At 36.4% G+C, this 18,708-nt stretch overlaps 1 protein-coding gene across 1 annotated transcript in view; it reads left to right on the top strand.

Annotated features, from left to right (window-relative positions):
• The first annotated feature begins 228 nt into the window (after nucleotides 1-228).
• Nucleotides 229-18,708, top strand: part of LOC116168849 (kielin/chordin-like protein) — a 52,293-nt gene continuing 33,813 nt past the window's right edge. Inside the window, exon 1 of the mRNA XM_031484839.1 lies at nucleotides 229-410. Coding sequence (XP_031340699.1) covers nucleotides 254-410 — 157 coding nt within the window. The 5' untranslated portion in view covers nucleotides 229-253. The remainder of the gene's footprint in view (nucleotides 411-18,708) is intronic.

An 18,708-nucleotide genomic window follows, 5' to 3' on the forward strand; every position in this document is an offset into this window, starting at 1 on the left:
TAGAAATAAAGTTCTCTCCATAAAATTTTAGCAACTTGTTCTCATAATACTCCAACACAATTTTGCAATTCTTTCCTCGACGTGACACTTTTATGAATATTCGTGTGACGACGTGAGAATCTTACATTTGAGTTGCACATTTACACGCCAGATTCTCTTGCACTAACCCCCTGAAAAGTGTAAATCCATATACACGCTGCTCTATATCGCAGATAAATCTCACTTGCTAATAGTAAAGTTCCATTTCAGAAACATGAGGACCTCCTGTTTGCCGTTTGTATGGTTTATTACTATTGGTCTTCTGGAAATTACTGCGTCGAGTTTACATTCGTGGACGAACGAGAATGAATTGGACGATTATGGTGGAAGCCGTCATATTAATCCCAAATCGCCCGCTTCGGAATTACCCGGTAAGTGTTTTTATTCTAATCGAGTTTTCTGTACCCTCGAGGATCACTGATACGGCGTGATGGAGGGTTCGAAACCGAGCTTTTCATTAATTGTGATCAATGAACTCGGTTTTCTGTTGAACTGTTACTCATATGTTACTCCAACAGAATATAAATTTTAAGTCTAATTTGTTGTTTTTCCAATGAAATATCGACAATAAAAATAAGTATTCAATCATTAATAATTTTTAAAAATGATCTCTTAAGACCCGGTATCTATTCATTTCGACTACCTATATCACAAGACCAAGCGTTCCATATAACTGCGGACAATACAGTTACTGTTGGCGAGATAAATCGCAGTTTCAAAGAAGGGTCACAACTTTAGACATAAACAGCAACCCCGTGGAGGGACGACAGCTCATTGATTATAACTTACTTTGTATTATGTATGTCATATTCAGAAATTCCAAATTAAATGTATGGCCTTTAAGAGATGGGCAAATGAGTGATTCGCAAAAACCGGAGTGCATTGAAATAGTATATTGCATAATAAGTGTGCTAACAAGCCTATTTCGCACGAGTATTTTGCGACACGAGCGAGCGCAGCGAGCGAGTGTTGTAATAAAATCGAGTGCGTAATAGGCATTAGCACTCGAATTATGTACTATACTTTTTCTACGACTTGAATATAATTGATAAAAGATTGATAGATTACGATTGATTTGGTTCTAAATATTCGAACTTCGAACTAAAAATTAGAACTGTCAAGTGTCAAATGTCATGGTCTATTTAAAAGGAATACAAAATACAAGGTAACCTCACTTATATTCCATGAATGCACGCCAGCGAGCAAGAATTTTATAAATACTTTTTACTTAGATTGGAAGTGTATTGCAGGGTTTTTACATCCCTATTCCTTACTGCAATGTGAGTTTTATTTTAGCACCATAGATGCAATAGCCAATAGGATACAAGATACAAGTGTTGAAGTTGAAGATTACTACCTAACTAGCTCAGGTGGTGTTTGTGCTCTTTTTCATTACAGTTTTGAACGATTTCTATTGTTGCAGTTGACAATGTATTAGGTACCTAACTATCGATAATACTAAGGCCTTCAAAACGCTGCGTCTTTTAACGAGTTTTCCAGGGAAGGAAGCAGCGGACTACCCAGTGTTCTAAAGTGCATTATTCCGTGTTCCATGCAAGTCGTAATTGGCACCATCCATTAATTCTTGGAGTACTTATTGTAGTTTTCTAAAATACAAAATAGTAGTAACAGAGTTTGCTTAATTAGCTAAACGCAGCTTCAAACCATTCTTGAGTAGCCCATTACGATTATGAAAAATAATTGGGCACGGCTAATAAATTACATACAGGCTCCATTCTCATACAAATGGCAATGTTTAAACAAATTATAGGTAATTCTGTTCAAAGTAGTTTACAAAATGTGAAACATAACCTACAACAACAAAATCTGACGTTACTTCATTCATTAGGCAGGGCTGACAACCTACTAAATTAACATTTCGCGTTTGACCTTTAACCTGTTACGTAATATATATATATTAAGTAACAGTTCTAATTTTCATTATGCAACCGTATGATATAATGAACGATTTAGATGTGCAGTACAGGGTGACATTTTGGGTATGTTTACGACATAGGAGTAGAAAAATAATATTTTTTATTATACCTGAATCACAATCTCCGTTTTAAACACTCAAATGCGTGCGAAAAAGGGCCTTTAAAACACACGTGCTTTAAAGTTGCTAAGTAACGATACTTCAAGTATGACTTTTGAAACTGTCATCTGGATGAAATAAAAAATCCTCGTAGGTTGCTTTCTGTAAATGCAGAACATTTCTTTGGCTTTTGTACTATCCTTTGGTTGAAGCTTTCACAAACGCGCGTAATTTAGGGTATGCTTCCAAATCTGTTCCGCTTTTTAATCGCAGCATTGCTTTAAAGTTTTGAATGAATGCACCAAAATATAGAAGATTTAAATACCTTTGACATTTCCTTCATATATGCCAGCATTATAGATGCATTTAAGACTGTATTCGTAAGTAACTTCCTATTCATCCATGGAAACAACTTTTCATATTCTTTATAATAGGCTTTACTGGAGTTGGATTTTACACCAACCAACGTTTGTTTAGATTTTACAACAATCGATTGAATGGGCAGTGTATTATCTTTTTCAACAGAAATCGTTTAATTCACAAAGACGATGATTTTTATAAGCAAACGTCAAGTGACATTTCCATGGCAATCGTGAAATTACGAACACCCAGCCCACTTAATTAGACATGTATTCGAGTATAACGTCAATATGACTTCATTGTATTTCCTATTTTTAAATTATACTGCAGGTATAATAAAAAATACTATAAGATACACGTGTATAATTGGTCTTTAAAGCACTTGCAACGTTAAAGGCACTCCGCTTTGCGTCGTGCCCTTAAACTCGTTGCGCGTGCTTTAAAGACTTGATTATACACTTGTATCTTAATATACTATTGTAACAGGGGTCAAGTTTTGATACACAAACAAACTACTACTTTCAAGATTCGTACTATATTTGTAAATTCCAGAAATTACGCTTCAAAATTGGCTCAAGATTGAATTTCAGTCGGAAGCTTCAAGGTTCAACCTTCAGTATAGAAGCTACAATCCTAGATATAGGTATATTTTTCAAGATTCAAATTGTAAGATTGGAGCATCAAGGATCTAGATACAAGACTGAGTCTTCAAGATGGGGGTTCAGGATTTAAGCTTGAAGATTCAAACAGCAAAGTTTATTAGCAGTTCCAATATCCAAACTTTAAGAACTTTTAAGTGCTTTGTGATTAGTACGCACTGTATCCAAGATAAGGATGCCATCGTAGGCACTTCGGAAATCATATAACGAATTTTTCCTTATTCCAGAAAATTTGCCATATAGGTTTTCTCGCATGATTAGGGCGTTGCGCGCGGGTGCACCATCATGTTGAAACCAATAACATTGAATTTATAACTATCAATTCGATGCCAATAGTTTCCAAATTTGGTTTTTTTTGTCTGCCGTACATCGTTGTATTCGTAATAGAAAATGTTACTCAATACAGTTTATACCTTTTTACGGCCCATATAAAAAATAGAGTTGATAATGATTTCTCAGAAACGAAACATTATATTACAAATCTCTCAACGGTGTCTTGAAGAGCTTAAATAGTGGCAAATAGTATGTTTTAATTTTTTTATCTTTTCAAATATCATTCCCAATAAATAAAAGAAAAATCGTGACCTTGGAAAGTAGAACAAGGTCACGTGGTGGTGACCTTGGGAATTAAGTCAAGGTGAGAGTTGAGTGACACGCGGGCGGTAACTTTGGAAATTAGGTCAAGGTGAGAAATGACTGACATCAAAGGACATTGACCCCATTAAGTTTCAAGGACATCCGAGGTCATTGGCCCCATTTGTGGGGCATCAAATTACATTTCCAATGTCATACGAGGTCATTGACCACATTAATTTTCAAGGTCATCCGAGGTTACCGACCCCACAAATGTTCAAGGTCATCCGAGGGCATTTGCCCCATTTGTCAAATTATATTTTTTAGGTCACCCTAGGTCATTGACCTCATATAATTTCAAGGTAATCCTGTCATTGGCCTACATTCTCAAAGTCATTCTAGGACATTGACCCCATTCTTCAGGGTGTTGTTCTCTGTTAGTAATCTTTCGGTGACCTTGGAAAGTAGGTCAAGGTAAAGTCCAAAGGACACTCGCTCCGTGCCCTCCCCTGGTAGTAATCGTCAAGGTATCGATCAAAGGTCACTTCAAGTTTCCGTGAATCCTAATAGTTTTTTATATTCTAGAGGCGAGTTCAAGGTCACATTATTACCATATAAAGCGCGTCGGTGTACATGATAATTTAGTCAGTCGGGGCCTTGAATTAAATATGGATTTCTCCGATTTAAACAGTAATACGTTGTACAAACCGTTTAAAAATCCTAGTGAACTTGATAAACCGATAAACTACAGTGTTGGAAATCGATGCGATTAATACCAAGTACGGAGAACGGATAATAATAGATTCTCATGATTTTAAATGCATATTACCTCCACGCTTTTTTACCTATTTCAAAGAAGGGAACCGCAAGTGACAATAAACTGCTCTGCAGCTTCTTATATGCACCATTGAAGGCCATTAACGGTTAAACATTGGGTCATTAACCTTGGATGGCCCTGAAAATGTTATGGAGTCAATGACCCCTGATGACCTTCAAAATCTAATTTGATACCACAAAACGGGGCCAACGACCTCGCATGGCCTTGAAAATGTATTGGGCCAATGACCTTGCATGAACTTGAAAATCTAATTAGACACTACAAAAAAATGGGGCAAATGCCCTGGGATAACCTAGAAAATTTATGGGGTCAGTGCACTCGGACGATCTTGATAATTTGTGAGGCCAATGACCTTGGAAATGTATGGGGTCAATGACCTCAAATGGCCTTGGAAATTTATTGGATCAACACCCTAGGACGTCCTTGATAATTTCAAGGTTAAATGAACTCTGATGACCTTGATAATGCAATTGACACCACAAAAGTAGGGTCAATGCTCTCGGATGACCTTAGGAATGTAAATTGACACCACAAAATGGGCTCAACGCTTTCGGATGACCTTGAAAATTGATTGAGTCAATGGTCTCTGATAACATGGAAAATGTTATTTGACAACACAATTAGGGTCATTGACCTTGTAAATGTAATTTTACACCCCAACTACAGCTTGCCATTGACTTGCACCTTGACCTAATGTCCTAGGTCACTGCCCACGTGGCACACGACTGTCACCTTGACCTAATTTCTAAGGTCACCGGCCACGTGTCACGCAACTCTCACCCTAACCTAATTCCCAAGGTCACCGCCACGTGTCACTTGACTTTCACCTTGATCTAATTCCCAAGGTAACCACCACGTGACCTTGCCTTACTTTCCAAGGTCACCGCCAGGTCCAGGTCCAGCAACCCTCCTGTATAACTACTAGTTTCTTTAAACTTTTCTCTTAATTTCAAGAATTAATTTCGGTGCCGTTTTTCGTTTCCTGGCCCTATTCAAATTTCCTTTGGTCATATTGGACCATCCATTTTCCTGTATAAAAATCCCATTCATTTCGTATCTTTTACCTTTTTGTCAATTATTTCTCATCAGCTTTTCGCTTCAGTAATCGCACCTAGGTGTCTCGTCTAAATCTCTTTCTTTGAAAACTACTAAACCGTTTTTTTTTCTGAAAATTAGCGCTACACTTTTCCAAATGTTTCTTGCATGTGAATTAACGTCGAAGTACTTAATTGTATATTTAAAATGTGAATTTGATGACTAATGAACCTTTAACGGTCGCTCTGTTTGTCCGCTTGTGTATGTACATTATGTAAACCAGGGGAGTATGCCCTTAAGGATGAAATATTGCCGACAATAAGGGTATGCGTTCCTGAGGTGCTAATTGATGCGCATAAGTAGTGTAATTTTCGTTACATCCTGTGTTGAACTTTATTAAAAGTAATTAAGAAATCTGGTGTAATTAATTACAAATAGACACATAATTGTCGCACTTGTGCTTATAATGGAAAAATTGTTCAAGAATTTAGCAGGAGTAGATGTCAGACAGTCACATGACGCGCCTGACAGTGAGATTTTAGCGCACGCGTTCGAGATGGGCTTTTGGCGTCTGTGACGTCTTGAGATCTGCGTAAGCACCAACTTCAAGAGCATTCAATTCAGTTCCGTTTGTCCACGGAAATTATAAGATAAAGAATGCGAGGTGGTTTTCGAGTCATTTGACTTTAACGTACGTAACAATCCGTTGCGCGTAAATTTCGCAAATACGATTGTTCCGGCGGTCGGCCTATGCTTTGAAGCTTGTGTCGTTCGTCAATTAAAATTGAAGAAGAGTTGTTAATAGTCTGGCCATAGAACACTTGATACCAGCACCACCATCAAGTGTGCTGTTACGGCAAAATAGTTTTCCGGTTTTCCTTCTCCTCGTACGCTTTTCATTATTAATTTTTTTGCTGTCTATCCCATTTTATTTTCTTACATTATTGTCCTCTACATTCAAATATCTACCAATTGTACTTACCCCATGACTTTTCAACTACTTGCCCTCGATAACACTTAACATCGTAAATATCTTGTTTCCCTCTACATCGATTCCCATTAACAGTTCTTTCAAATTAAGCTTTCCATTTGCTCGATTTTCTACATTTTTATTTTTCACCAGATTTTTCATTTTTTCTACCCCTTTCCCAATTTCATCTCTAACATATCTTTCCCCTACATTCGAATAAGTTATACACAAATACAATATTAGACTCAAAACTTACCTTCAAGATACATCTTTGAAATTCAAAATTCAAGATTGAAAATATACGGATCAAAGGTCAAGGTTCAGAGTTTTGAAATTTGAAAATGAAATGAAATGAAAACGCGCTATGGTTTTTTTAAATGGGAAGTAACTAAATATTGCTACAGTCACGACAAGAATTTGTAATATGGTCTTTTTCTATTTTGTCTGTGGTGTTTAAACATTTGTTAATTTAGTTGGTATTGGTAATGTTACGGTTTAATTTGAGATTTAAGGTGTTTGTAATTGTTTTTTCATTTTTTCGATCTGTGTTTACGGGCCCAGTATATTTAGAGTCTCTTGTAATCTGAGCAAACCGAGTGTGTGGCTTTTAAAACCCAGTTCTCGTGACCCTTTGAAGTCATTTTCAGTGAATAATAATGGGGTAACCATTTATTTTTATGATCAGTAACTCTGAAATTTTTAAGTTTTTTGCTTAATATTTTTTTTAACCAGTTTTTGTGAACACTAATACACCTTTCCAAATGTACTGAACTATTGTTAATTCTTATGTTTCGCAACTTCTCGAGGTAATAGGCTGTTACTAAGGTCTCTGTACTGTCTTTATATCTGGTACTCACCGTTAGTTCATAATAATGTAGCTCAAAACAAATGACGGTCAACTTCCGACAATTCCAAAGAATTAACTAAATAAAATTTCGATTAACACCTGACACAATTATTGAGTACGAAAGGTCTGAATCTGGGTCGCACAATGGGTTCGATTAAACACACAGCTAATTTATTTATTTATTATTCCTCTCTTGTTCTGGGCCCTCAACAGGCTTGCGCTCAATTACGGAGTGACCCGCATAATGCTTTTTATAGGTGCCTCTGCAGAAGGTCTTAAGTTGTTCTATACTACTCAGGTATTTACCTTACGAATTAGGAAAACTGCAGGAAAACCTAATTCAGAGTAGTATTGACAATAACACAAAACATATAAAAAGGCAACTGAGTCTGATTTCACCACAAACAGTTTATCACAGTTTGATTTTATTCATTGTAACACTAGCATTTACTACGGTTACGGAGCATCCTCCTGGGTCGTCACACCTGCCTAGAAATTCTCACATCGTCGTAAAACACTTGCTACTTCTTATCGGAACCACATGTGCATTAATGAATTTATGCCTAACAATAAAACTTCTTATCGCAAAAGACCAGATAAAACCTTTTATAAATCACGCAAAATACGACCAGATGTACCTTACTTCTAGCACATTATCTAAATTTATTAATTTATAAAAGGGATAAAATTATGCTTGAGGAAGAATAATGAGTGATGAGATTAAAGGGGGTATCACAAGCATCAAAGTTGTTTTTTGGAGATACAGGTCTAGTTACTAAAAATTTCAAGGCACTATCAAACGTTATGTGTCATAAGAACGCAAAGATTGGGAACTGTTACGTTAAAAAGGTGGAAAAAAACAATAAGGAGCAATTTTTGGTTTTAAAACTGCATCTGTGGAGTTGGGGTAAAGTTAATGGACCTACGTTACACAATCAAATTTTGTTATCCACATCCAGATTTGGTGGTCCATTAAGGAGGGCTAGCAGTTATGTTTATCAACGGATCTTTTGGATTTGTTTGATATTTCACTCCTAATTTAGCCATCCATTCCGTGCGTCTATACCTACCTTTCGAGCAGTTCTAATTTTAGTAAATGGAACGCTCTCGATTTTGTGGAATGGAACCAAAAAGAGATGTAGCTTAACCCTGATTCGTGCCGGAAGGTGGTCGTTTCTGGTTACTTGAACTTTACTACTAACTGTTTTCTTTGTCTGTTACTTCCCCATGCGGATTCCCTGGCCCAATCTTTACCAACGCTTCGACGGGAATTCTTCTCAATTAGGAGGGATTCGCGAGGAACTTTGAGAGGGGCTGTGAATTTTTAAGAACACTTAATGGAAACTTAAGAGGAGTTTGTCTGCAGGAGATCTTGACATTAACCGAGAAATTTAAAATCCTTGGAGCGACTTGAGATGCTTGAGAAGGAAATGAGCAAATCTTAAAAGAATATGAAGGGAATTTGGGACTTGAGGGAAATTTTCAGGTAACTTGAGATAAACTGGAAGGGAGCATAAGGTAAAATTGAGAGGGCATTTGAAAAAAATTATGAAAAAGCTTTAGTGAAGTTGAGAAAGCTTTAGAGTAACTAAATAAGGAGCTAAAAAGTGTAAAAAGTCTTACATGAATTAAACATAAAAATTAGCTCTAACGTATAGTATGTACTAAAGGTAACTAGTGTACATGTTGCAAATTATTATATGTTGTGGTAATTTGAATGAGTTCCACATACATTTTGGAATGCATCGTTCATATACACTTGATAGTATAACCACAAATAATCCAACTCATTAAGGGAAGAAATTGTGAATAAAATTATCTCTCCCTCTCTAAAGTGCTATAGGGTTAACTGTACCTACGATTTGCAGGTAACATAATTCCCTACCCATATTAACACCACTTCATGCATACATTCAAGTAGTTGAGTGGTTACATACCACCGTAACCATTAATTATACCGAAAGTTCTATTCGACTATAGCTTCTGACAGTAAATACTGGAATCCTGTCCAATTTCCTTAATTGCGTACGTTTAGCACAGCGATCCATACTGATCTTACACTAAACAAGTTTTCTTTGCTCAAATCTCTTAATTCCTTTTTAATTGGTAGAAGTTAAATCCGAGGTTAAATCAATAAGGCTTTCACGTTCATATTTCACGAGTAGTAAATAGTACCAAATTGAATGGCTATTGGAAACTCATTTGTGATGATTTATTAAAGGAAAACCACTAATTATCCGAAAATTGAAAACAATGGTATATGCTGCTAATGGTAAGTACCTAAAAGGAAGCGCCACTACTAGTGAAAGAATTTAATGTTATTTTAAATGTTCTGTTCTTGTGATGTCGGAACTTGCATTTATTTTACTGAAAAGCACTTTACAAAAACATGTGAAAATTTAAAAAAATACGTAATTATGACATTTCAGACGTAACGGTTGCCAAGTTGGTAACCTGGCGGTAACGTTGAGGGAGAGATTTGAATTTCAAGAATCCAGTAAGCAGTGCGGCGTGCTTCAGGGTGTGACGAGACAGCCGGGGCTACTGAGATTTAAATACCGGAAAAAAAATTTCAACACTGCAGCTGCGATTACATTAATGCAAATCTCAGATGGCGAATTTTAGACGAGTTTCAATTCCAATCGAACTGTACACGTGGATCTCGAAAGAATTAAGCCCTAATTTACTTGAAGCAATTCAGAATAACGAATGAAACAAAGCTAAGTAATTTGCAATTTTAAGCGATCATATCTCGTGGCATCGCAATTACACTTTTGTTCGGGCTGAATTTAGTGCGCCATTTGCGGGGGTAATTAATGCTTAACGTACGCTAAACGAGTGATACATAATTAGGGTCCCAGTAACTTCATAATAATGAACGTAGTTTTTAAAAGAGTTTCTCTTTTAGAAATATCTTTACAGGTCACAGATGTTGAAGGGTCGATTTGTCTTTTGAATCATCAAGAATTCTATTTCTCCGCTCATTGTTAACTGTATCCTTTCACTGGGGAAGCATCAGCGGAATTATAATAGGAGAGAAGTTAGCTTTATATTTCTTTTCTCCATTCCAGGGGTAACTTGAACTTCAGTACGTTTTATTTCTTTTATAATTATTTTTTAACAAAAGGAATTCTTGACAAGCGGAATAGTATAGCGTGCATATATTTATAACCGGTAAAATCGGCTTCAATTTAAGGCAGTTGTAGTTATAATTTTCCTGTAAAGGGTAGACTTTTACGCTCTTTTTCGTGCTGATGGCTGCAATCCTTTTGTTTTACTGATTTGCGACTTTTGCGAGGAATATTCTAAATTTGTCAGGTTAGGTAGTACTTTATCAATTCTGGTGTTACGCCATAGAATTGAATGACTAATGTTTTATGCAAGATTTTCTTGTTATCTAGTTGAGTCTGAATCGCGTTTTTGATTCAGAGGAAAACCCCTCCGTAGTAAAGATACTACGAAGATTGAAGTGCCGCTTTGGCATTTAAGAAAAAATATTAGAAAATAGTCGAGAAATATATTGAAGATAAAAGGTATCGCTTATGTGCAAAGTTTTATAAGTTCTAATAATATCAAAGTTAACTTTAATTAAAATCAGTATGCAAAATTCCTAAAAATATTCGACGATTTATTCATACAATGCAAAAAATTCAACACGCAACTTTGATAGACGACTTTTAACTGTCCGTTACCGTTACTGCGAACGAATCTTTACTTATAAAACGACTTTTTTAAATTCACTACGTTTAATTTTGTTTCCAATTCGAAAATGTTCCCTCCCGTAAATTTTATCACTCGCTACACTACTTTCACATTTTAGTGTAAAATTGAGCCTGTAGGTAACTCGCCAATTTATTCAGAACGTGTAACTTGACGGCGTGTTCTTAATTGAATAAATAAAATAAACAGCAGCGAGTCTTGGGTTGGAAATTTTCACTCAAAATAAAAACCTGTAACACTTTTTTGCGACTCGCTTCAATTTTCTCCGACCACAATTTAGCACAACTGCTCGTGAAATTGGCTCGTCTGCATGGCGTCCTTTGAATTTTAACCACTTAATTTTTCGGCACAGCGACCACCTTTTTCTTACTCAAGGAGTACGTACTTACTCTTTAAAGTTCAACCTCGTCTACACACCTTTTATTCAAAATATACGCGTAAATTTGTTTCTGTTCTCTATAAAGCGGTACATGTGTAATCTTCATATGCTTAACAAAATATAAATTCGAAAAGTTACTTTTTTAAAAAAAAAGGTTAAAGCAACCACTCTTTGCATCGTTCAATTTCATTTAAATGGTACACCCTGTAGATGTTTTATTTTTTAATCTAAGGACCCACGAATGGATCAAAATAGTTTTTCATTGATTAATCCATCGTCGCTGAAAATGATAAAATGACAAATATCAGCCGAAACGATAACAAGATAAAAACGTAATTATATCCTCCTTATGGAGGAATCCGTTCTAACAATATTTCCGGAGTACCCAATTTAATGAATTGATTAGCCCAATATTACTATGTATTGATGGTGGTAGCCAAAATTCCATGCGTTTCCCAACTAACGGTTCATCGGTTCAATTAAAATGAAGTGCACTCTGTCACGGCTCATAAGCGAAAAAGGAAGACGAAGGTCCACAACCAAAAAGCGCGGCGCCGGCAAAATGCGAGTGAAAATTTAGTGGTTCATATTCCAACAATACATGGAGCCATCTATTAAACTGCTTCCCAAAAGTTACAAGGATCATTCAACAAAATATACCGTGAGCAAAATGCTTTGTAATGAAGAAAATAATCCCATCGACTCCATGACCTGGTGGTATGTAATATGTATGTCCTGAGGAAGTGGAAATATGTCGGAGGTAGTTTAGCCAGATGGTAATTCTCTTCAATTTGCTACAGCGAAAGGAGTTCAACGAATGTTCTCTACTGATGTCATTATACATTGATATCAAGATTTGCTCACCTGTAAAGTGGCTAATTAAACATTACAGAGCAGGTCTTGATTTTTTCGCACCAAAATTGTGTCTTTTTTATTTAAAGGTCAAATTTTTGTTGTATAAGAAATGTTTGATTGGTTAAATTTATCTCCTTGTTATTTGTTTATTTAATTGTAAAAGTGAAATTACATGTAAAAAGGTAGGATGATTGAATGCATTAAAATCTGGCAAATTGTTATTTGTTATCGCGTTGCATAAGGTGAAATTTAATCAGTTTCAAGATAAGCACGTGTTATCGACGGTATGCAGTTTATTTCGAAGCTGGACTTAATCAAATTTGGTTCTGATTGGCTAATTCATTACAAAATCTTAAAGGAGGTTTTTAAATTGGAAGAGAAAATATCCTTTAACTATGAAAACATAACGACGAACGAGGGTTCTGTGGTGGTGGCCGTTTGATATGCAGCTTTTTGCTGTACATCGTTGGATTTTTTCGCTTATGGTCCGACAGTATTACGACACGTTTTAAACACCGTTTGGGCAGTCAACCTGTTGGATGTTAAGAGGGCGTTCGTCTTTTTGATAATGAAGTTTGTTTGTTGATGAAAGTTAGTTGATTTAATGTAGGGCGTCATCAAATGAATTAATTAAGTTCGTGAGAGGTATTAAGCACTTGATCTGCATGCGGAAAAATAATGGTTCGAGGTGTAGACCAAACAGTTTACAGCACAGCAAGGCCTTTCGCATGTCGTTAAAGGTAAAAGTGTTCCGCTGTTCCAGAAACCGCAGTTTTTGCAGCTGTCGGCAAGTGTTTGTTTAGTTCTTTGTGTGCGCCAGAATGTCGCTTTCAGCCGCCAGATTTTGGATTATTAGAAACTATATGCAATTAAGATTTATTTAATTAATGGTCTATTGATCGCTTGCATGCGTGGTATCTATAAACAGGCCCTGAGAACCTCCCTCGTTCTCTCAGCTTTGTCAATGTGTGTGTAGCCCGAATAAATGTTATTTTATTAGTCAATGAACAATCTTATGTTTCATCGAACCCTAGATTTTACGACCCAGGATTAGAGTTTTCATGTTAAATTTGATATTCGTGCCCAGAATTATGCTAGGTGTAATTCAACATTTGTTGAACGTGATCTGGGTTACTGAGTGCTGACGTGAAATTAAATGGTATTAATTCGTAATTTGACTCCTGTGGGAATCTGGAATTAATCTACATTTCTATCAGGAGAGGGCGGTAGGTACGAGGACGTCATAATTGTTGACATTCCCACCAGTATCATTACCATCACCATTACAGTCACCCTTCCTTCCAAACATTATACAAACAGAAACCGAACCAAAAATGGGGTGATCAGAATCTTTGCCCTGATCCTAAGTACCACATTTCTGTTCCCTAGTTATAGTAGCGATTGTAGATCGCGCACTGACAATAATTTACCTGCCCCTCCATTAAAGTAGAGGTGTCGGTTGTAATACCGCGCTCTTCCCAGTTACCTTCCGTGAATTAAGGGTGTCCGGATGTAGAGCCGTGCTATAATTAAGTTTACCCATTTTTAAATTTCGGTAGACGCTGTGAATGTACATTGCGCTCGCCGTGAACAATCACTCCTGTAATATACTTTGGGTATTGTTTTAGTTGGGCTATAACTTAAAAACTTACCTTATTTGCATGATCACGTTCAAAGTTAGTTATAAAAGAAATTGTGCCTGAAACTACCTGCGAGTTTTTGATACTGGATGCCAACAAGGTTAAATTCCAGAGATAAATCAAACTACAAGGCAACGTCTCAAGTTGGGTTCGCATTCAGCCATTATAATTTAGTTTCTGTACAATTGTTAATATTTAATTAAGTTGTGTATATATTTTCTAATCATTATATTACTTATATTCTATCAAGCTTTAGTTAATTAATGAGAGGTGGACCTGGATCTCCGATATCGAGCTACCCAGAACAGCTTCCTGTGTTCCCTGAAAGTAGGCAACCCAACATACACAGGTTGTCTTGACGAACAGGAGGTTGTGTAGAGGTCCATAGGTTTACCAAGAAGCTAAGAGCAGCCGGTAACCGCTAGGAGGTTAGGATCAAGTTTGTTTAATTGAGCTATCTGAACAGGTATTTGGTGGGTATCTTAGTGACTTTGGCAATTGTACACAGCAATACTTATAGAATGTACCGTCTTTTTATGTAGGAACGGGAAAATTTGTTGACAGTTTTCTAATTTTAGCTGCGACTTAGGGTTGAAAATGTAGCAGCTTTGTGCGCCGATCAAAAACAGCCACTGGTATGCGTTTATTAATAACCTATTGATTTAATGAGGATACAAAGATTAAAGTTTTAACTGATCCCTTGAGGTATACCTACACGGTTTAAATTTGCCTCCGCTATCTCTGAAACATTTGATATTAGCTTTTACTATCCCTAAAGGGCAGTTAATATACTAATTAAACTGAATGTAACTGCAGAAACCTTTACTCGGACTTCATTACTAAAAAAGTGACAGCAAACAAAACCCAAACACTCGCACATTTCGAGATATGCTGAACTAATTTTCGTCTCAACTACACGTAAGAGACATTGCATTTCTTTTTCTATCAATACCTTATACTAACATTGCCGTTTCTCTTTCGATAAATTAGCGCCATAGTCGCTTGTTCCGAGAGGGTGATTTATGCATCTTCATGTTACGGGGACAATTTATAACGCATCCGATAGAATACATTTACAAATTGCTCTTTTGCAAAAGCATTGTGGCGACAACGACGGAAATGCGGAATTTAGCATTCAAAAATTCGTACTGCATATTTTGCGTAAAGATATGCACATATTTTATTAGTGTCTTACACCTATACGTAAAGTGATAACGACATTTTTATAGAGACAGGATTTCTGATTATCATCGTGATGTAAATAACTAATTATGACAAAATAAATTGGCCTGTGTGACCTGCCTAATTGCGGGGCGAAACCTCAAAATTTGTGGGGCAGATTTTAATTAAATCTCTGTAATTTCCGTCAATTTTACAATGTTACAGGCATTTTTTTAAATGGAAGGTTAAATCGTTTGAATAGTAGTAAAATTTGTAAATTTAAGACAAATAATTAAATCTGCTTAGAGGTAGCGTAGAAATAGTTTGTAATAGAATCAAATTTATTTGATATAAAGAGGTTGGGCATAAAGTCGGCGGATTAAACTTGCAGTATTCCTCTAGAGAGATATTATGGAGTAGGTAGAGTACGAAATGTAACGATCCTGACTCGATTCCTAAATAGCGGTTTTACCGATTCGTGATCAGAATGCACTAGGAATAAAATTGTGCTGAATTGAGTACATGTGTAGTAGATTCTTTACTTTTCTTACAGCTTTACAGATAACGACGAGCAAATTCGAGCTACAAGATTATTAAAAAGTACATGGAATAATGTAATTCCAGGTACTTATAGTTAGACAATTAATGTCTGTGTCATAGTCCAACGGGTTTTGGTTTCATGGGCAGTAAACAACTCCACTGAATCTTTAACGATGGCCTTGTACGGTAACGAACAGATACTGACGCGCTTAATTAGTTTGCGCTTGACCGCGTACGACTGTTTTAACCCCCCTACGAAACTCATTTTAGTCGACGTAAACTGTTTATTGCTTCTTCTTAATTTCGCGATAATTGGGATTCTTTCTGCGTGGATAAAAAAAAACTGACACGTTAGAATTAATTCACTTACATGCTTTTTTCTATTTGAACTGTAACTAACGGAAATTTTATGTTCTAAATAAAACCAATATACCCGTATTCACCACCCGGTTGTTTTTATGCCCGGACGCATTTTTAGGGCTAGTTTACTTATTTCAAATCCCGAACTAATCAAGCCTTTGCTGCCCAAAACCGAACAGATCCCAAAAATCTCCCCGTGATGATCTTGTCTGATTGACTACCACTCACAAAATGGCTCCTTATCAATGAAACATGGCCCTTTACTCGTGGATTCGTTTTCTTCGCTTCTTCACCACCAATTACATCGACTGTTTAACGAGACCCGAAAGAGAGGACACGCCTGTCAGGTGTTTTGTAAGACAGATAGGTAAACACACATGACGCGCGTTTTTGTTAGTAATTCTCACTGAAGAGGCTGAGAGGGGCGAATCCCTCCGAGTGGGCAAACCCGTAGCGCAGAAGAGAATGAACGGGAATTGTAAGAAGAGGAAAGAAGCAAGAGAGGACGAGTGCTTTGAAGTGTTTAAGAGAATTAAGATAGTCATCGAAACAAAGGAAACCGGAGGACAAAGAACAGTTATGGAGGGGGGGGGGGGGAGTGAACTGAGGAAAACATAGAAGTATTGGAAAATAGCTGAAGGATCTTAATGGGGAAATAAGTCAGCAAAGGAGGGACATGGGCTAATTGAAAAAATGAACGAGAAGATGGTGTAGCAGATAAAAGGAAATGAAGAGAGGGGAAGATAAATGGGGTAAGGAAAAAGAAGAACGATTAAGCAAACTCGAAGAAGAAAATGAGAGAAAAGAAAGAAACATAAAGCCTGACATAAAGGGAAGAGCAAAAGGTGACTTTTACCAGGGGTAAAAAAAGATATAATGGAATGAGGGAATTAAACGAAAGGAGAAGAAGGTATACACTATACAGGAAAGACTAGTGGAAGGGGAGAGAAGAGAATGTGAGTTGCAACAATACATATATAGCAGAGAAGGAATTAAAGAGTTAAAGAATAAATTAGAAAATATGATCAATGAAATGGAGCAGGAGACGGTAATAGTGGGCGGAAATTTAAATGCCAGGAAAGGGAATAAAGGAATTGGGTGGAGATAGGAAAAGGAACATAAAAAAGTCAAGATAAAGAATGCGACAAAGAGGGGGAGTTGCTACTGCAATTAACAGAAAAAGGAAGTTGGAGAATATTAAACGGAAACACGGAGGGAGATAGGGATGGGCAATACACATGCATGGGAGAGAGAGGGGGGTCGGTACTTGATTACATAATAGTAAAATGGAAACATACTAGAAGAAATAGATTAATATACGACAAGAACAAGGGTAATACCGGATCACCAACCGATGGAAGTAAGGCTAACAGGGAAAATAAAAAAAGCAAGAAATGGAAAGATTTAAAGACGAAGGGAGATACAATTATGGACAAAAACACGGCGGAAGATTATAGAAGGAGACTAGAGGAGCAAGTATATGAAATAGGAGAGAGCACAGAGGAAGAGTGGAAAAATATGAAGGAGATTAAAAAAGTAATAACATGGAAACAGATAAAGGGGTAGAAAGGGAGAGATAAAAGAAAGGAGTGGTGGAGCAGAGAGTATAAATGACGGAGAGAGAAAGAAAGGAAGAGACAGAGAAGGAGGTGAGGGCACAGAAAAAAAGTACAACAGAATTTGTAAAGAAAAGAAGATGAAAAAACAGAAAGAATGTGAAGTGACAACAAACCAATAAAAGGGTTAGTGAATTGCGCTGCACATAAAATATTGCGAAATGGCATTGCTAACGTCTGACACGGAGGATAATCGTGTACTGAAACTGTAATTAAGATTCAAAAAGAATCAATAATCCGAATTACTTTACACTAGCAAAATCAAAGTTTTGATCTACTACGACTGTCCTTACAGTCTGGATATAATAGCATAAAAGTGACGTTAAATTGTAGAAAAATACTTTAGGATGCACAAATAACTAAATTTCTATTCAATAGCAATACAATCTAATCAATTCAAAACATACACAAGATAATATGAGCCACGTTATTAAAGGAACGTATTTAATCATCCTTTGTCTTTGTCTACAAGTAGTTGCAATCTTTGCTAGCAATCGTTTATTAATCGCATTTTAAAATCGCGTTTTTCATCATTACAACGATTTTCTCATAGAAACTACTAACAAATTCTTAAAATGTCAGATGTGTTGAAATCCGATGTTATATCAACGTAAATAATTTGTAATTGTAGATCTCGGTGTAATTCATTTGAAAAGGTTGATTGATGAAGGATTATTATAATCCATTCCTGCGCTAATTGGCGATTAACAATGTGGATTACCTCTCGCCCTCTTAAAGTTCTAGTGTTGATTTTATTTTTAATCAACCAGCTTTCGACTTAAAAAAATTGACCTAATATAACTATCCTTCAACTGATTGCGTATTACCTATTTTAGCGTTTTCTTTGTAACACACGAAAACTCAAACCTATTTTCCGATTTATCAAAAACAGTTTCAGTATTTAAATATATTGGGTGGGAAAACGATGGTGAGGGGAAAACATACGTGCACATGGTGTAATATAATAACGGTTTTGCGTTTCCCTAAACCTAATATTATGGTGTTGGTTGAAAGCGCAGACCAGAAACACTTAAACACTTTCCGCATTTATGAATCCGTAACTTATATGTTCGCAATTTCT

This window comes from Photinus pyralis, unplaced genomic scaffold (genome assembly GCF_008802855.1).
Source record: "Photinus pyralis isolate 1611_PpyrPB1 unplaced genomic scaffold, Ppyr1.3 Ppyr1.4_LG4, whole genome shotgun sequence".
Taxonomy (NCBI): domain Eukaryota; kingdom Metazoa; phylum Arthropoda; class Insecta; order Coleoptera; family Lampyridae; genus Photinus; species Photinus pyralis.